At 49.2% G+C, this 19,731-nt stretch overlaps 1 protein-coding gene across 1 annotated transcript in view; it reads left to right on the plus strand.

Annotated features, from left to right (window-relative positions):
- Window positions 1-16,762: 16,762 nt before the first annotated feature.
- The window catches only part of TTC39A (tetratricopeptide repeat domain 39A), a 39,832-nt gene continuing 36,863 nt past the window's right edge, over window positions 16,763-19,731 (plus strand). The window contains exon 1 of the mRNA XM_068964050.1: window positions 16,763-16,800. Coding sequence (XP_068820151.1) covers window positions 16,763-16,800 — 38 coding nt within the window. The remainder of the gene's footprint in view (window positions 16,801-19,731) is intronic.

Raw genomic sequence — 19,731 nt, forward strand, 5'->3', positions numbered from 1 at the left:
TTACCTTAAGTGTTCTGAGTATGTTTAAGGTAGACTAGGCCGAGCTCTGATGTTCGGTGTATTAAATGCATTTTTGACTTAAATATTTCCAATTTATGATGGGTTTATGGGGATATAACCCCATTATAAGTCAAGGAAGGTCTGTACACTGACTCTTGTTAATCTCCATAACACTCCTTAAGTTAGGTGCAAGTTTTGGAAATGTACAGCGAGAAGATCATTATCATTCCATTCACCTTTGCTAAGGTGTACTGTGTTCTGGGTACTGTGCTGGGTCAGAGCCTTGCCCTCAGGGTGCAACACGTCTGTAGGGGAGACAGATGTTACTTAGAATTAATTTCACGGCACTGCACACTGAAGATTATGATAGACATGCTGGGACACCCAGAGGAAGGAGAGAATATTTCTGACTGAGAGGATTGGGAAAGACTTCCCAGATGGGGTATCCCTAGGACACAGTATTCTGTTCCTAGCATTAGTAAAAGCATAGATGGCAACTGTCAAAATTTAACAGCAAACATTGCGGCTTTAACAAGCCGACATCGTTTGATGGCAGGGCTCTGCTGATTGTGAAAGACTGACAGACAGTCTCCTGGAAAGCCTCATTTAAGGGACGTTCATTACTTAGTGAATTCAACCTTATCCAAGGTCTGACCTTCAAGTTTAGAAACCTGATTTTCATCAGTAAAAGAGACAGAACTCGTGTTAAGCAAGTTCTCAGGGACTGCTGTAAAGACCAAAATGTCCGTTTCCAGTCAATGTTGCCCTAGGGCTTGTGGCGCCCACACTTAGTTGAATAAGACTCCTTCTCTCTGCCCATGCTTGAATGCCTCCTGCCTGTGAGGCTCCTCACTCTGCAGCCTCCTTGGATGAGCACGTTCTTAAGACTAATGTGTTTAATCAGGCTACAGCCTTTTTTGGCTGGTTGGGTAGCTATAAAGTCTCTTTGGGGTGACTTGGCATTTCCTGCTTTCATCACATATGTGGACTATATATTTAGCTCCTCCTAAGGCTGACTCTCCCGTTTCTGAGTTCTTAGTGAAACATCTCACTCCCTGGGCTCTGACCTCACCCTCTCTTTGATCATATCATTTATAGAGTGTATATGTGCCAGGCTTTCTCCTTGACTCATCCTCCTCCAAACCATCCTCACAACTCTGCCTTCTAAGTATCTCTCAAATCTGTCCCCTCTGTCCCCTGCGCCACTTCCCCAGGTCAGGTCTCCATCATCTCTCTTCAGGTTTTTGCTTAAGCTTCCAAATCTCCTTGCCACCAATCTCTGTTTTTCTCTCTGCTTCCAGACCATCCTCCATGTGGCAGTCAGATTCTTACAGAATTGAAATCTGCCTTATCACCCCTGTAATAAAACATCCACTGATCCCTGTCATATTAAGGTTCACAGCCTAACCCCGTGAAGGCTTTTCCTTAATAACTTTTAAGTTCTGACTGGTATTGAATCAGTAGTGGCTTGACCATATAAGATGTGTTTTCTTTACTCCCTTTAAACAAATCTTGAGAAAATGCCACTTGAAGGAAACACAGCCACTCTAATATGATTGTCGTATATAGAATCCTTTTATAGATTGTGCATAATTTTACTCTCTAACTTGTTTTTCAACAGGTAGGTTGTAACTTCTTAGTTGGGTTGTGAAGTCAGTTTAGTGCAGCCAGCAGCATGGAGAAAATGGAGAGTACAGGCACTTGGTTCCAGACCACCTAAAGTGAATGTCACAATAAAGTGAATCACGTGTATATAAAAGTTGTGTTTACACTACATTGTAGTTTATTTGAAGTGTGCAATAGCATTGTATCTAAGGAAACAATGTACCTACCCTAATTTTAAAATACTTTATTGCTGCTGCTGCTGCTGCTAAGTCGCTTCAGTCGTGTCCGACTCTGTGCGACCCCATATATGGCAGCCCACCAGGCTCCCCCATCCCTGGGATTCTCCAGGCAAGAACACTGGAGTGGGTTGCCATTTCCTTCTCCAATGCATGAAAGTGAAAAGTGAAAGTGAAGTCGCTCAGTCGTGTCCAACTCTTCACGACCCCATGGACTGCAGCCTACTAGGCTCCTTGGTCCATGGGATTTTCCAGGCAAGAGTACTGGAGTGGGGTGCCATTGCCTTCTCCGACTTTATTGCTAAGAAATGCCAAAACAATTACAATGGTTATATCAAATATCACAGATCACCATCACAAGTGTAATAATAATGAAAAAGTTTGAAATATTGCAAGAATTGCCAGACTGGTGACATAGAGACACAAAGTGAGCAAATGCTGTAGAGAAATTGAGCCCATAGACTTGCTGTATGCAGGGTTGCTGCTGCTGCTGTTAAGTTGCTTCAGTCGTGTCTGACTCTGTGCAACCCCATGATGGCAGCCCACCAGGCTCCTCCATCCCTGGGATTCTCCAGGCAAGAACACTGGAGTGGGTTGCCATTTCCTTCTCCAATGCATGAAAGTGAAAAGTGAAAGTGAAGTTGCTCAGTCATGTCGGACTCTTAGCGACTCCATGGACAGCAGCCTACCAGGCTCCTCTGCGCATGGGATTTTCCAGGCAAGAGTACTAGAGTGGGGTGCCATTGCCTTCTCTGATGCAGGGTTGCTTCAGACCTTTAATTTGTAAAAAGCATAATATCTGCAAAGTACGATACAGCAGAGAACAGTAAAATGAGGTAGGCCTGTAAATTAGAATGAACACCCATGTACCAATAATCAGCTTCAATGAATACCAGTTCATGTCCAATCTTATTTTATGTATATTCCTACCCAGTTCCCTTTCCGATTATGTTGAAGCAAACCTTATATTACACTTGTAGATTTTTTAGTATGTTAATAATTAGCATTTTAAAAATTGTGAAATAGAATTTGTTATTAATATATACCAGGTCACAGGATGAAATGAAAGTCATTTTTTTAAGCGTCTCTTTTCAAGTAAGAAATGTGGGTCCTAATGTATATACAGGTTAATAATGTAAAGGATTATCTTATGGAGGGAAGGTATGTCTTTGCTGAAAGACCCGACTTATTTTTCTTCTCCTCTGCAATAAGTGTACAGAATGTGTTCAGCTGTCCAAGACCTGAGAGGTTAATCTCAGCCTCTCCTTTCTGTTTCCTCTGGAGTCAAAACTTGAGAGGACTGAGTTATTTTGTAAAAAGGAAAAGAGACAAGGAAAAGTAGCTGACACTAAGGACCATCTCTGAGCCTGTCTCTAAGGCGTTTGGTATGCATTACCCTACTTAATGCTCACAACACTATTACAGATGGTAAACATGTTGTATAGAGAGATGGAAATGACTTGACCAAGACCCCCGCCCAGGTGCACTGACTTTGAGACCTGCTGTTCCAGCACACCAGGCTGTCTTTTGCATCCTTGGCCTTATAAGACCCTTTGAGCCTGAGTGTCAACAGATACCAAACACAGCAACCCTGGGCCCTAAGCAAGAACTGATGTTCTCAAAGAAGACCCCGAGCAGCTCAGCTTCCTGAGAAGGTTCCTGGCCTTACTGTTTGCTAGCTGTGTGACTTTGGGTAAATCTCTTTAACTTCTCTTGTCTTCAGTGGGGATTATACTCACTTCACAGGGTTATTGTGAAGATTAAAGATGATGAATATAAAGTCTTCATTCCTGCTACATGGCAGATATTCACCAAGTAAGAGCGGTCATGTCTGTGTTTTAAGAAGACAGAAAAAAATATTTTAGGAAAATGTCTCTATATGATTAAGGGAATAAAGTTGTTGAAATAAAGTTGTTATCTTGAAAGTTTATTGATATTAAATGTTCCCCACTGGTTCTGGATAAAACTATCACACATTGTCCAGCATTATTCTCTTTTGTTTGCATCAACTCATTTAGTCCTCACAACAACACTTGTGGTAGGTAGTGGTGTTATCCTCATTTTACTGATGAGAACACTGAAGCACAGAGAGGTTAAGTAATTTGCCTGAAGTCAAAAGCAGCTATCAAATGGTTAGGCCAAGATTCTAACCCAGGCAGTCTGGCTCCAGAGCACAGGAGAGAATGTTAATAATACCTGCTATATACCTTGAGGGGTAGGGGGTAGGGACATGAGATTCAAAAAAAGATAAACTTTGGGAAAGTGGTTCATAAACACTATGTGCATTCTAAAATCTTGGGTGGCAGGCAGACTGGGACTGGGATTAAGATACATACGCTAATCTGGCTGCTTGGGTTGAGTCCTAGCTCCGCCACTTAACTAGCCTTTGTTATTTCACCAGATTGCTTAATCCTCTGCTCATTTTCTCAACTATAAAAATTGAGGTTGTAAAAGGACATACCTGATAGGATTATTTTGAGGATGAAATGAGTTGGTACATAAGGTTTTAGAATAATGCCTAACAAAGTTCTAAGCAAATGATGGTGATGAAAATAATATGATGATGAAGCTGTCCAGATGTCAAAGAACAGGAAACAAGCCATGAAGTCTGAGAACCCTTGGGTTGAATCCCAGTTCTTTTTTCCCCCTCCTTTGGCTGCCCTACTCAGCTTGCGGGAATCTTTAGTTCCTTGACCAGGAATTGAACCCTCCCCCATCAGTGAAAGTTCTGAGTCCTAACCACTGAACCTCCAAAGAATTTCCCCCAGTTCCTAATTTGATCTCAGGAACATTTCTAAACTAACTCAAATATTCTCAAAGCAGAGTTGCCCAGAATACAGGTAGTGTATGTAAATTCCTTCAGCACTGTGTCTGCCACTAAGTAGAAACTTAATAAATGTTAGGTCCCTCATTCTCTCAGTAGTGATCATCTACTGTGTGTAACAATAGTGCTAGGCTCCGTGGAAGACACAAATGCGAGACATTCTCTGTACCTTCAGATAGAAATCTGAAGAGTGGGACTAATATGGTCATCGATAATCAATATAAGGATTAAAAAAATACATAGTGCTAAATGCTCTGAGAGAAAATCTCTGAAGAGGGAGCTAGTCCTCCATTGGGAGATACAGGAAGGCTTCCTATAGGAAGTAGTGGTGGTTGTGGGCTTGGAGGCCGGTTGAGACTTTAATCCCACGAGGATTAAAGAGGAGACCAGGCCATCTGAGCTCCTGTGGTTTTTATGCCTGTGAGCCCAGGAGGAAGTTGGCTATCAGTAGTGCCCAGTGCCGACAGACTGGGCAAAAAGCTCTGTGAGCTGAGGGGTTTGGGTTCCTGAGTACACGGTAACTGGAATTTCCAGATCTGGAAGCTCTAGCTTTGTGGTCAGATAGGCAGCATTCTCGGGCCCTTGTTGATCTGCCAAGGCCATGACATGAGTGCTCAGAGAAAGGGGAAAAGGTGGTATTTTCTCTGCTGCTTATTAAGGAAAAGTGAGAGAAACTGCCCATGTGAACCTTGAGGCTTCTGCCCTCTGCTTTGACCAGGACTCCCACTCTGTGCGCTGCCCACCTGTAGGCCGCAGGCAGGGTTGGGGGAGCACCAGATGGAGCAGACAGATCTGGTTGTAAGGCTTGTTCTCAGGGAAGTCAGCGAACCATTCTGAACCTCAGTTTCATCAACTGAAAAGGGGGTGAGTATTTAATAAGATGAAATTAAATGAAAATTTATATAAAACACCTGGCTTAGGGTTTGGCACATTACAATTAGTCACCATTTGATGCATCAATTGTGTTGCTCAAGACGTAGGATACAGACCCAGCCCAAAAGCAGACAGAAGTCCCATTGCCATCTTGCTCCCCTGACCTGTGTTCACCTCCCCCCACTCTCTCACAGAGAGAAGTCTCCCGGGAGCCCTGAGTCCATCCTACACGCTCCATCTTGGAGTGATCCTTCTCGAATACCTCCTCAAGCTGCTCCCTTGCTCCTCACCCTTAGTAGAGCTCCCACCCTCCCCACCCCCATGCAACCTGCTGGGCTGCAGTGCCAGGGGCTCACTTGCTCCAGAGCTGATTCTTCTATTTATTACTATTTTTAAATAAAAAGTGAAAATGTACGTTACCTAAGACAAAATATGGGGTTCCAAAGAAAGTATGTGCTGGAGACAGGTTCATTCTTCTCTGTCTCCCACCTCCCCCAGGGGCTGGGAGCCAGAAGTCTGTGAGCAGGGCCATGTCCCAGGGCCTTGCTCGGCCAGCAGCCTGCACTCCCAACACTCCAACGGCTCCTTTCCACCTGTCCGCTCTTTGCCCGCCCCTCCTGCTCTGTGCCCTGCACTTTGAGGGCAGCCCCAAGCCCCTGACCTCATTCAGGTACTGCCCTGGCAAGGCGGGTTCTGCACTTGGGCAGGTGGGAAAGGCATTGGTGACGCCATCACCTCTCGATACGGAGTACGGGCTCAATACTGGGAGTGGAGGGGCCGGGGGTAGGTCCTGGCACTGCCACTGGCTCTCTGTGTGACCTTGGACAAATCCCTAGGGTAGGGGGGAGGGGCTCAGTTTCTCATTGTCTCGACGACCGTGGACGGGAGTGGTCTCGCCCTGGGACCGCAGGTCGGCTCTTGGACACCAACGCCCGGGCCAGGCAGGGAGGCGCCCGGCCGGGCGGGGAGGAGCCACGGGGCCCGCCCCGCCCACTCCGTCCAGGTGCGGCCACCCGAGCCGCCGCTACTGCAGCCGCCGCCGCGAGGGGCCGCCCGCGCCCCCTCCGAGTCGGGCCCGCGTCCATGGCCTTTCTGACCGCCTGGAAGGGGGCGGCCTCCGGGAAAAGCGACTACAGGTACCAGGCGGGGGTGGGGACTCGGCGGGAGGCGCGGGTGGGACTGCGGGACGGCAGCCGACAGAGGGACAGCTGACGGGACATAGCAGGCGACGGCAGCGTGCGGGTTGCTGGGCGCGGGGTAACGGCCGGAGGGCCCCGGGAGGGGCAGCCCACTGCCTCTCACCACCACCCGCGCCACGTGTCGCTTGCTCGCGTGTTATGGCCCCCAGCAGGGCTGGGCTTGGGAGTGAGGAGATGCCACCCATCACCCCAAGCCCCGCTTCCGGTGCTTCACTGGTGAGGGCAACTCAGGTGGGCTGGACCTGGGCCGGACTGGGAGTCAGGTGTGGGCAGCTGCGCCTCTCCTCCAGCAGGGCTGCTCACACTCCGCACCCTCCACGTCTGGGGCAGCAGCAGTGTGGAGGAACTCCTAGGTTGAAGTGGGCATCCATGTGCACCACAGCTTCAGGGGTGTGTCATCACCTCTGTGTGTCACCCCCAACTCCTGGCTGAGTTGGTATCTCCAGATGTGTTCTCATGAGAAGAGGAAGAGGGGACAGCCCTGGCCTCCCTTCTGAGCTTTGACCCCTGATTCCTTTCCTTTGTATATTTAAAGCTCACCCTGCTACTCCCTGGAGAAGGGCAATCTAACTACCCTCCCAACAGCTCCATCTGACTGTCCTGTTGGCACATCAAACTCAGAAAGCCCCAAATCAAACTTCACATCGCACCCTCAAACCTGTTCCTCCTGTGTGCCCATCTCAGTGAAGGGCATAGTCATCCACTCAGTTGCCCAAGCCTGGAATCTGGGAGGCATCTCTGTCACCTCCCTCCCTCACCTCCACCCTGGTCTCCAAGTTCTGCTGATTTTAGCTTCTTGATGACTCTTGAAGCTGTTCATTCCCCTTGGACTATTGCAACAGCCCCTAACTTTTCCATTTCCTGACCATCCTTCAGACTGGTCTTTTCTAAATAAAAAACCAGACCATGTCATTTTTCTGTTTAAAACTCTTCTGTGGCTTTCTATCACTTAGTAGTGAAAGGTCAAGACTCTCCAGGGGAGGGGCTGTGACCTGCCCAGGCCCACTTCCTATCACTCCGTGACCCTCACTCTGGTCCAGCAACAATGGCTGGCTTTGTAGGACTCTCACAACTGTGCTGAGCTGCTCAGGGCTACCTCTGCCTAGAATGCCATCTACCACTCCTGACAGTCACCCCATAAAATTCAACTTTAGATGACTCTTTTCTTTAAATTTTTTTTTTACTATTAAAATAAACTTTTAATTCAAGGGTAGCATACATACAGAAAAATGCATACACTTTAAGTGTACAGAGCTCAATGACTCTTCACAAGGTAACCAGTACCCATGTAACCAACACCCAGATTAGGACACAGACCATTACCAGCCCCCAGTGTCTCCCTTGTGCCCCTCCCAGGGGCAAGCCCACAAAGGTAACTACTATCCTGACTTCTAATACCGTAGGTTTGATTCTTCTGGGTATTTTTGTTTGTGTGTTTGTTTTAATTGAAGTATAGTTGATTTACAATGTTGTATTTAGATTCTGGTGTATAACAAAGTGATTCAGCCATGAGGAAATGGCAAACCACTCCAGTATTCTTGCTGGGATAATCCTGCGGACATAATCCTGGAGGGCCACAGTCCATGGGGTAACAGAGTCAGCCATGACTGAGCACACACACATGCACACACACATGTATATGTGGCTTAAAATAGAGCAATGTGGTGGACAGAAAAATCCATTATGCCCAGAGTATTTCCAGCAGTGAGGGTATTTCCTGTCAAAGCCTGAGATGTGTCTGAAGAGCAGAGAGGTGTGTGTGTGTCATTGAGGATCCAGGAGGCAGGCTACCCAGAAGAAGGCAGAGTTTGGATTTTATTGTGTATTGGGAGACACGACTAAAGTGACTTAGCAGCAGCAGCAGAGGGCATTAGGGAGGGGATTTACATATTTAAAGCTGACCCTGCTGCCCATGGAGAAAGGATATTGCTGAGAAGACAGAGCATTTTAACACTGAGTCATGGTCACCCCCTTCTGTCTCCCCGCTACATATGAAAAGGGGACAGGGTTCATCTACCTCCATGTCCTTGAAGCCCAGCACAGTATGCTTCAGTCTTGATGAGAACATGGGGGAATGATTTCTGAGGAGGGTGAGATCGCTTGGCTGAGGGGATGAGGAGCAGCTGGATTCACGTGGATTTCTTGCCCGCCTGCCCTCCTGTAAGAACCCAGTTGCGCTCTGTCTCGTAGCCCCCTGTGTGAGGAGTGTAGGTGAGGACCTGAACACGCCTGGCTTTCTACCTCAGCTGGAACTTGCTGGTCACAAATACCCAGAGAATTCTGACTCCCAGATGCCCTTACAGAGTCTCTCACCTAAGGCAACAAACCGGGTCTCCATTTGCTCAGCTTGAGGCCTGTGACTTCTTCACCCGCGGCCCTCACCCACCACGCTGCCTTGTCTCCCACAGCCTGGCCAAAGGCTAAAGGGCTTGGGAGGGTGCTCAGCCCCCACTTTACCATGTACATACTGGCTCTATGACCCTGATTCAGCTGCCTGACCCACGTGAGCCTCAGTTTACTCATCTGTAAAACAATAGCTGCTCACTGAGCGGTGGAAAGACCTGGTGAAGCCACATTGATAAAGGATCTGACAGACAGCCACTGGGGCAGATTCGGTGATCAGTAAATGTGAGTTCACTGCTACAAGGGAATCCTCCATCTATGGTATTTGCATTGAACAGAAGGGATTCAGAAAGTTTTAGTGACTTCCCTGGTGGTCTAGTGGTTAAGAATTGGCCTGCCAATGTAGGGGACCAAGTTCAACCCCTGGTCCAGGAAGATCCCACACGCCACAGAGCAACTAAGCCCATGAGCCTCAACTACTGAGCCCTCATGCCACAACTACTAAAGCCTGTGTGTCTAGAGCCCGTGCTCCACAATAGAGAAGCCACAGCAATGAGAAGCCACCACAACGAAGAGGAGCCCCCGCTCACCACAACTAGAGAAAGCCTGTGTGCAGCAACAAAGACTCGGTACAGTCTAAAATAAATAAATAAATAAAAGAATCTTTAAAAAAAGAAAAAAAAAAAGGAAGGTTTGGGAGCCAGTGGTGTGATTGCAGGCACCAGAACTGGGAAACCAGGAACTGTTAGAAGAGGGAAATGATGCCTGTGCATCTTAATATAGTAACGGCCACCTACTTGGCCTACAAACAAGGTCCCTTTCAGTCATACCAGTACATGGCCCCCACCATGGCTGCTCCTATAGGAGAGGAAGTGCAAGCAGGCAGGATGCTTTTAAGAGAGTAATTCAGTGGCAGAGCTGCTGTGGAAGAGAGGGCTGCCCCAGGGATGGAGGGACCTTGCTGAAGAGGCCAGGGGCCTGCGGGGCCTGCGTGGACAGGTTTCCAGCTCTCAGTTTGAGCCTGAGTTCATGAGCTCTAAGATGCCTCCAGATAGGGAGTGTCAAATTTGATGACTGGAATCCTTGAGCTGTTAAGGGGTCCCTTCCTTGGCTCTGGATCTGGACTCAAGGCCAGTGCTGAATTTTCACCTATGGGATTCTCAGATCCTGTGAGTTGAGGCATCTGTGATGGTCAGACTCATGATTTAAAATGCCAAGTTTTACATTCTTGAAGTTCCTGACCCCAGGATTCTGATTTATCCCCTTTGGCCAAGGGCAGCTGCACGGGGTGGGAGAGGGCTCTGATGTGGGAGTCACCATGTGGCCCCTCCGATTCTAAACCCCTGGTGAGGATACCATGGCCCAAGGTGGTAGCATGCCTGACATATTTGGAGAAGAACAAGGAGGCCAGTGTGACTGAATCAGAGAGTAAAGGAAGATGACACCAGAGAGAGAGAGAGAGAGAGAGAGTGGGGAAGGAGGGCTGGTGAAGACTTTAACTTTTGCACTGAGCACCATGGGGAGCCAGTGCAGAGGTGTGAACAGAAGAGTGACATGGTCTGATCAAGTAGGGCTGGAGCTGTGTGGAGAATAGACAATAAAGGGACATGGGTGAGAGCAGAGAAAATAGGGAATATGCAGTCATCCAGGCAAATAAATTCTCTATAAATTTAGCATCTGCAGAATAGTTCAGTATGATTCATTGAACTAATTCCTTATCTATGGGCATTTAAATGAGTTTCAGCTATATCTTTATTATAAGAAACACTATGATGAACATCCATGTACCATAAATCTTTGTGTCTGTGATTATTTCTTAAGATATGATTGCTGCCTAGGTGTTATTCGTCATCTTTCTAAGGCTCTCAGCCCATAATTCCAGTTACCCTTCAGAAAGATAGTGCCACTTTCTACTCTGACCAGCAGTGAGTGAGGTGGCACATTTGCCCTGAGGGAGGTATTGGATGTCCAGTGGGTGTTGCCCTTGTGGTCCTGGCCAGGTCTGGGTGCATATCATAGGGGAAGTCCCTGTTCTCTGGCTAGCCTTGCAGGGTTCCAAAACTCTTTCAGGTCCATTTGCTTATTTTATTGCTCATGTCAGTCTTGTTATCCCTGCTTTATGAGTGAGGAAACTAAAGCTCAAAGAATAATGACCAGGCCCATTCTAAGAGCTTTATGTCTATTATCTCATTTAATCCTTACAACAACCCAGTGAGGTTGGTGCCGTCAACATCCCCATTTCAAAGACAAAATCATTGGTCCATGGTGTCAGAGGTGGGGTATAAGCCCCAGCTTGCAAACCTGCTCTCTAAAACACTCCCTCCCTGCCCTGACTGAAGCCAGCAGAGTGACTTGCTTGGGGGCTACACAGCTAGGACATGGTAGGGCTGGGAGTCCAGCCGGATCTTCCTGATTCTGCAGCTCTGACCTCTGACAGGATGCCACTCAATGCCAGAACCCCCTCATTAGCATTCTGCATCTTCTTTTCATTCAAAATTGTTCTTGGTTTTTGTTCCTGACAGGGCATTCCTTTCTAAGACCCACCTTTGGCAGCTCTGGGGGACCAGACTTTTGAAAAAGAGCTCAGATCCCAGAAACCAAGCACATCAGAGCAGGGAGGGCCCTTGACCTCCTGGTCCAAGCTTCTCTTCCTTTTATATTTGGTGGGGAGAGAGAAACTAAGAGCCAGAGGGAGGCAGTAACCTGTCCAGGATTACACAGCTAGGAAGGGCCAGAGTCCATGGGGAGGGAGGAGGGCGGCCCAAGGAGCAGGCCTAGTCCTCCCTAAGGGCCTCTCTCCAGGGAATGTTGAAGAACTGTGACTGGTTTGGCCCTCTTCCAGGGCCCTTTGTGGATGAGCCTGTTTACTTGTGAATTAATAACGAGCTCAAGCCTGTAACCTGCTGGGTGGTGCTCACTCACTCACTTTAAGGAAAACCAGCTTCACAGTCACCAGCTCAGCTGGGTTGGGAGGGCTCTAGGGTCTGAGGGGTAGTTCTGGGTCTTAGAGACAGTGGAGGTGGGATGCTCCATGTAAGGGAGGGGCCTGGAGAAATGCACCGAAAGGGCAGCTGTGAAGAGGGGAGGGGACCAGGGTCCCTGAGTAATGCTTGGCAAGCTTATGAGCATGCCTGAGAGGTTGCCACTGTGACCGCAGGTTTACAGATGGGAAGACTGAGGTTCAGAGGGGCAGAGCCAGAACTGACTTCACAGCTTAAGCTCCTTCTACAGTGGCATCACTTTTCATGTGCTCAGACCCCTATTTGTGTGACATCTCCCCTACCCATTTCCACACACTTTCTCTATAGGATAGAGTTGAGATTTGGTTTAAGGCATGCCTAGACCTGAGTCCAAGTCACACTTGGCTCAATCCTCAGTTTTCTCATCTGTAGGATGGGAGATAAAGCTGCCGTGGAACTTTCTAGAGCATTCTGAGGAGGTTAGTTACTGAAGGCTCTTTTTTTTTTTTTTTTGGGTCACACCATGTGGCTTGCAGGATATTAGTCAGATAGCATCACCTACTTGATGGACATGAATTTGAGCAAACTTCAGGAGATAGTGGAGGACAGAGGAGACTAGAATGCTGCACTCCATGGGGTCACAGAGTTGGACACAACTTAGCAACTGAAAAACAAGTTCCCTGAATGGGGACTGAACTCAAACCCCAGCAGTGAAAATGCTGAGTCCTAACCACTAGTTCAGGTCAATTCAGTTCAGTCGCTCAGTCGTGTCCAACTCTTTGCGACCCCATGAACCACAGCACACCAGGCCTCCCTGTCCATCACTAACTCCTAGAGTCCACCCAAACCCATGTCCATTGAGTCGGTGATGCCATCCAACCATCTCATCCTCTGTCATCCCCTTCTCCTCCTGCCCTCAGTCTTTCCCAGCATCAGGATCTTTTCAAATGAATCAGCTCTCCACATCAGGTGGCCAAAGTATTGGAGTTTCAGGTTCAACATCAGTCCCTCCGATGAACACCCAGGACTGATCTCCTTTAGGATGGACTGGTTAGATCTCCTTGCAGTCCAAGGGACTCTCAAGAGTCTTCTCCAACACCACAGTTCAAGAGCATCAATTCTTCAGTGCTCAGCTTTCTTTATAGTCCAACTCTCACATCCATACATGACCACTGGAAAAACCATAGCCTTGACTAGACAGACCTTTGTTAGCAAAGTAATGTCTCTGCTTTTTAATATGCTGTCTAGGTTGGTCATAACTTTCCTTCCAAGGAACAAGTGTCTTTTAATTTCATGGCTGCAATCACCATCCGCAGTGATTTTGGAGCCCAGAAAAATAAAGTCAGCCACTGGTTTCCCCATCTATTTCCCATGAAGTGATGGGACTGGATGCCATGATCTTATTTTTCTGAATGTTGAGCTTTAAGCCAACTTTTTCACTCTCCTTTTTCACTTTCATCAAGAGGCTCTTTAGTTCTTCTTCACTTTCTGCCATAAGGGTGGTGTCATCTGCATATCTGAGGATATTGATATTTCTCCCGGCAATCTTGATTCCAGCTTGTGCTTCCTGCAGCCCAACGTTTCTCATGATGTACTTTGCATATAAGTTAAATAAGCAGGGTGACAATATGACCACCAGGGAATTCCCTGGAGGTCTTCTTAAGCTGAGAGATGGTATCAGTAGAATTAGTCTATATGAGGCTTCTCAGGGCAACCGAGAAGTGCAGTGAGCCCAGTTGCTTGCTCTTGCTGCTTGGGGAGAAAATGAGAGAGGAAAGCAGGCCCACCATTTCCTAGGCACAAAGCACCAGAAAAAAAGGTCCCCTGGCAGGGGAGGAAGGAACCCAGGACTCAAGATGCTCTCCTGGTCCCCTGGAAATAAGTAGATGGCCTGAGCAAGGTCACCTGGGTTGGGAGGTGGAAATAATGGTAACTCATGGACTCCCCAGGTCTGGGGCTGAGCCAGAGTTCCTGGGGGCTGGGAACTGCCTGGGTGGAACCCTCCTGAAGGATAGGCCATTCTGATGCTCTGATTCACCAGGTGAGTGGCTCTAGCATCACTGCTGCTATTGTGGTATAGACAGAGTTCCAGCTCTGAAGGCAGAGCTGAGCCTCAGTTTTCATCTGTACAAGGTGGAGAATAATAACATCTACCTTGGCCCCACCACCACCAGCATCAGAGCACTTAAATAGCACTGTAGGCACATGCCAGGCACTATCCTGGGCATTTTACACATAGGAATTCTTAATCTTCAAAATGACCTTTAGAAGCAGGCAGAATTTCCATTTTACTGAGGAAGAAACTGAGGCTCAGAGAAGTGGTTAAATGTGTACATTAAAATGAGATAATCCACGTTATATACTTAACATATACAGCACATAATAAGCCTGTGATGAATGTCAGTCATTATTGTAATCATTACCTGAGAGGAAAATGGTAAAGTGCTAGGCCCAGTTTTCAAGTTTTTGGTGGTTAGCTGGGCACTGACACAGAGATGTCTGACCAGACCCAGAGGCTCCCAGTCTGATGGCAGAGACAGTCACATACAAACCCCACCCCACCCCCACCACACAGATGGTGTTCGCCCCAGGTCATAGGGGAGGTCAGAATGGGTTAGAGCAGTGTGTGCCCAGGAAGCTACTGCCCCCATTAGGGAGGAAGGGTTTCCTATGTATGCATCTGAACTGAAACCTTCAGGGTGAGTAGGAGCTTTCACACATGGTAGGTTTTTAATAAATGTTGGTGAAGTACAACTAAAGATTTACCTTGAAGCTAAGGTAGCATAAAGCTTCAGAACTCCTCACTTACTTGGCCCCTTCCAAAGCTCTGGGAGGACCCTCTAAATTTTATATTGATAAATTTGTATTCTTTCTTTTAAAAAAAGCCTTTCAATTATATGTTTTTGGATTGTCCCTTGGTTAAACAAATGAATAATACATAACAAGGAAGAAGGTGTGTTCCAGGCAGAGGGAACTGCATGTGCCAATGCCTAGAGACCTGAAAGTGCATGGCATGTGACAAGACACTCCCCACCCCCCACCATCTGGGTCTCCTCCACCAGCCTCCTCCCCCAGGCTCCTCTTTAACACATTGCTGGGCTTCTCACCAGCTTCACAAACTCCAGCTGTCTTCAGTGTGCCTTTGCCACTTCCAAGCTCTTTGATCCATGTACCCATCTGGTACATCCTTTCTACAACTTCCTTGTGTATAAACAATATAAACTTCAAAACTCAACTCTGTGTCCACCTTCTCCAGTAAGCCTCAGACTCCTCCAGCTTCTGTAGCATTCTCCCTTACCCAGACTTCTAAAGATGATGGTGGATGTTATCATAGTCGGCTTCTTGCAGTTAAATAGCTTTTCCATGCCTATGTCAGAATCCCAGAGGTGTGATGGCCTTTGCTTGTGAGCATCTGGCCCCTGCTCACATATGGACAGAATAAGAACTCACTACCTTTCCAGGCAACCTGCCTAGATTCAAACAGTTGTCCCCAAAGCCTCTTCCCTCTGCCACCAGGCCCAATCTGCCTGGCTCCTCCAGGACCTAGTCCAAGCCCTCTTTCTAACATGGCTGCTTCTACAGGCTCCTCCTATTTCCTTTTCTGACATCCTGGAGCTCAGGGCTGATGCAGGGGTGCTGGAACCCCTCCTCCCTCTGTCCCCTGCCTTTGTGAAGGGACAGCTCTAATGGCAGCCACGTGCGCTGATGAGTCATGATCAAGAGCATCTGGAGCCTGGAGGTGGCCGCTGGTTAACTCTTTATGGGCCAGTGGCTCTTCTGCCAGGAGGCCTGGTCGACTTTAACTTAACTCTGGTTCTAGACATATACCTGAGGGCTGGGCACACAGTAGGCGTCTGAAGTGTTATGGGTGACCCCACATAGGCCCTGGGGAATCAGGGGAGAGGGGGCCAAGAAGGCAAGAGTGTGTAGAGTCAGGAGAGTTGAGTTCCAATCACAACTTGCTATTTCTTAGGTGAGTGGCCTTGAGCAAGTCACATGAACTCTGTGCCTCAGTTTCCCCATCTGTAAAATGGCAGTTATGAGGATTCTTTGGGGAGGCAAGTGCAAACTGCTGGCTGGCAGTGAGTGCTAAACGGCATGATTTTCTGCCTTCTGGTCTCTTGCAAGCACAGCCAAGCTGTGGGAAAGTGGGTGGGATTAAAATCCAGGTCTTTCTCTGCATGATTGCCCCAAACCAATGCAGTAGGATGGTGAAGGGCTCAGGTCAGGGGCGCTGAGAGGCGGGCGCCGTGGGGATGGGAGAGTGGCAGGGAGGTGGACCTCAGGTCTAGGAGAACTTTCTGGGCCCAGATTGCTGGGGCTCCGTGAGGAAAGCAAGAGCCCGCCCTCCCAGGGGCTGAGCGCAAAGGGTTCTCCGGCATGGGCAGGGCAGACCAGACCTTGGGCGACCCGGTTCTCACTGTCAGAGTGGGGATGGGGGGTGTGGAGGGCGCCTTTCGCCGGCCCCAGGCAGCCCTCCCATCCGCGCCCGCTGCACAGCCCGCGTCTGTGGTCGGCCGCGGGCGGGCGGCGGCCTGGCCCCACTGCGCGGGTGGGCAGACCGAGGCCCGGCCCGGCCCCGCCGCCTTCCCCGCCCCCGGCGCGCCCCTCCCCGGGCGCCGCGTCCGCGGCTCGGCCGCACAGCGCCCGCTCGGGGTTCCGGCGGCAGCACCTGGGCCGCGGCTGGCGTCCGCGGGGGCACGCTGCCCGCCCCCCTCGGCGATGACCACGGCCGGCGCCCCGGGCGCCCTACCTGCGGGGTAAGTGCGCTGCGGGCCGGCCCGAGGGGGCCCTGGCCGGGCCGGGTCGGGTCGGGTCGGGCCGGGGGGCGGGGGCCGGGGGGCGGCGCCGGGCCCAGCCTCCCCAGCGGCCCGCACTGCGGCTTCTAGCCCCTGCCTCCGGGCGCCACCGCCGCAGCCGGGGAGCGGGAAGGGGGCTGGGCGGGGAAGGTGGAGGCCCCGGGGACCCTGGGTCGGTCACTCCCCTCTGGGTCCCAACTTTGTCGGAAGCTGTGGCCACAGCCACGTCAGAGCTTCCTCCCTCCCTGCCGGCGTTTACACCTGAGCCCACCGTCATCACCTCCATTACAGGTGAGGGACCTCAGCCAGTAGCTCTTAGATGACTTGTCTTAGGTCTCCCAGGAGGTGAGAAGTGGGCCTGGGAATTGAAACCAGCAGTGTCTGATGCCAGGCACTACATCATCTTCAGGGCTATTCGAAGAAGTTAAAAGGCTAAGCTAGGAAGCGGCCGGGCCCCTGGGCACAACAGGAACAGGGGTAGTAAAGGTGGGCGTAGTCACTTTCAACGTGGCACTGGTGTTCATTGCCACCGCACCCTGTTGAGGAACCTGTGGGACCCTCCACTGCCCCGCAGCAGTGAGCAGCTCTTTGCCATTCGTGGGCCCCACTGGTAGGGGCTGGGAGCCTGAGCTGCTAGGAAGTTGTTGGGTGGAGATCCGGCCCAGGTGAGCTGGGAGGGGTGCCATTCTGCCTGGAGCCTGGCCAACAGGACAGTATTTGCGTAGGGCCTCAGGGCTAACTCATGAATAGGGAGGTGATAAGGCTGGTGCCGCCTGTCAGCTGGAGGCCTCCACAGGGTCCTTGTGTGTTCCAGACTGAGGGCTTGGAAGTTGGGTGGGTGGGGGACTCCCTGGGTGGGTGGGGGACTCCCTGTCCTGGGGGAGGGTTGCCTGGTAAGTCAGGCAACGTTTTGTATGACTTTGACCAAGTCCTTTATCTTCTCTAGACTTCTGGTCCCTCCTTTGGAAAATACAGGGAGGCTGAGCTGGCTGCTCCCTTCCTCCTCTGGGTTGGTCTCTATAAATCTGGAAGCTAGTTAAGTCTGTCTGCCTAGCCCTGAGCATCACCCCCGCTGGGCCAAGAAAAATGATTTTTAGGAGAAAAGGCAGGTGTGGAGCAGGGCACCTATCAAAGAATCCTGAACCCTCAGACTAGAAGCCTCATTCATCCTCTTCCTTGCACCCTCACATCCCTGCCTGAGTCCTCTCTACAACTCTAGGCTCCTCTGACCCCTCCTTGGGCCTGCCCTTCTGCACTGGCAGGTCATCCTCCTACTAAACCATACCTGCCCATTTGCGTGCCCTCAAGTTCCATCTGGTCCCAGCCAGTGCATTCTGGTGGGGTCTGAGCAGAGCAGCGGCAAAGCAGTTCCTTTACCATAGACACTCATTCAGTCACTCAACAAATTCTCAGGCCTACTCTGAGCCCAGCTCCATGTGTGACGGTCAGTGGTGAACAAACTAACATTTAAATCTCCATCACTTCAAAAATTATGAAATATTTTCAACCTTCAGAACAATATAGCCAATAATAAAATGAACTCTATGCCCTTGCCAGCAAGCTTTTCCAGATGTTAATATTGTGCCCCATTTATTTCCTATTCTTTTTAAGAGATAAACCATGGCAAAGATGATCAAAGCCCCTGTGGACTACCCCTACCCTTCCCTCTACAGAGACAGTCACCATCCTGAATTTTGGTTTGTCATTTTTCTGTCTGTTTTTATTCTTTTACTGAGTATGTTTAAGCCTAAAAATTATGTAGTTCTTTAAATTTTTTCTGTAAATGGAGTCATACAGCATAAATCATTCTACAACTTGCTTTTACTCATTCAGCTTCAGGTTTCTGAGATAAAGGTCTCTTGATCCTTGAAACCCTGGTCTGCACTTGCCTTCCAATGTGTGCTATGCCACCTGATGTAGAGACTGTTATTTATTTATTTATCCAGCCTTCCTGAGGTGGAAAGAAGGTCCACCTGAACCTGAGATGGTTCCCAGGATCTTGTTATTCAAACAATATTCTCAAATGATTGTCTTGCACATATATGAGTGTCCTTCCAGGTTCCCAGGTAGGAGTGGAATTGCTGAGTAGTAGGACATGTGCATTCAATTTTTAAAGTTACTTAGTTTCATTATAAAAGTGGTGCTGTTCTGTAAAAGAAATGATGGAAACATCTTAGGGAAAAAGATTGCTAACATTTCGTGAGTACTTTTTATTGTCCTTTACACTGTCTCAGTCATTCTTAGCAACAACACTGGGAGGTAGATACTGTCATTCCCATTTTATTGATGAGGAAACTGAGGCTCATAGAGGTTAAAGAACTTTCCCAAGTTTTTCCAACAACTGATTGCTAAGCTGCATCTATAGTCCAGGGTTCTCTGATTTCAAAACTCCACACCACCTAGGCCATACTCCCTGCCACGTGGTACTGGCTTTATGCACAGCTAAGGGTGACTCTAGAAGCAGAGTCCCAATCATATTTGCAGTTTAGAAAGGTCATTGTGGAAGCGACAGGTCCCCCATAGATGGGTTCCCCTGAGCCAGAGTTCCCCGTGAATGCTGGAGCAGGAAGTAGAGGCCAGCTCTGACTCCTGTCTGCTCTGAGTGACCACCTTGCCCTGCCTCCACTGCCCCACCCACCTCACCCTGACTGAGGGCTGGGTAGGAGGGTTTTCTGTTTTCAGCAGGTACGAGGGTGCCCCAGCTCTGCCCATCACACACTAAGGTAGTGATTTCCAGGCAGACTGAAGTGAAGGGGTGGGAAGGAAGGGGAGAGTGGGATGGCTCCAGGCTTGACACCCCCTCCCACCCTTCAGCTCTCTTCTCACTTTGACTTCAAGCCCCCTCCCCCTATGCTAAAGATCCTGGTGTTCATTGTCACTAGCCATTCCCCA

Source organism: Capricornis sumatraensis, chromosome 2 (assembly GCF_032405125.1).
Source record: "Capricornis sumatraensis isolate serow.1 chromosome 2, serow.2, whole genome shotgun sequence".
Classification (NCBI taxonomy): domain Eukaryota; kingdom Metazoa; phylum Chordata; class Mammalia; order Artiodactyla; family Bovidae; genus Capricornis; species Capricornis sumatraensis.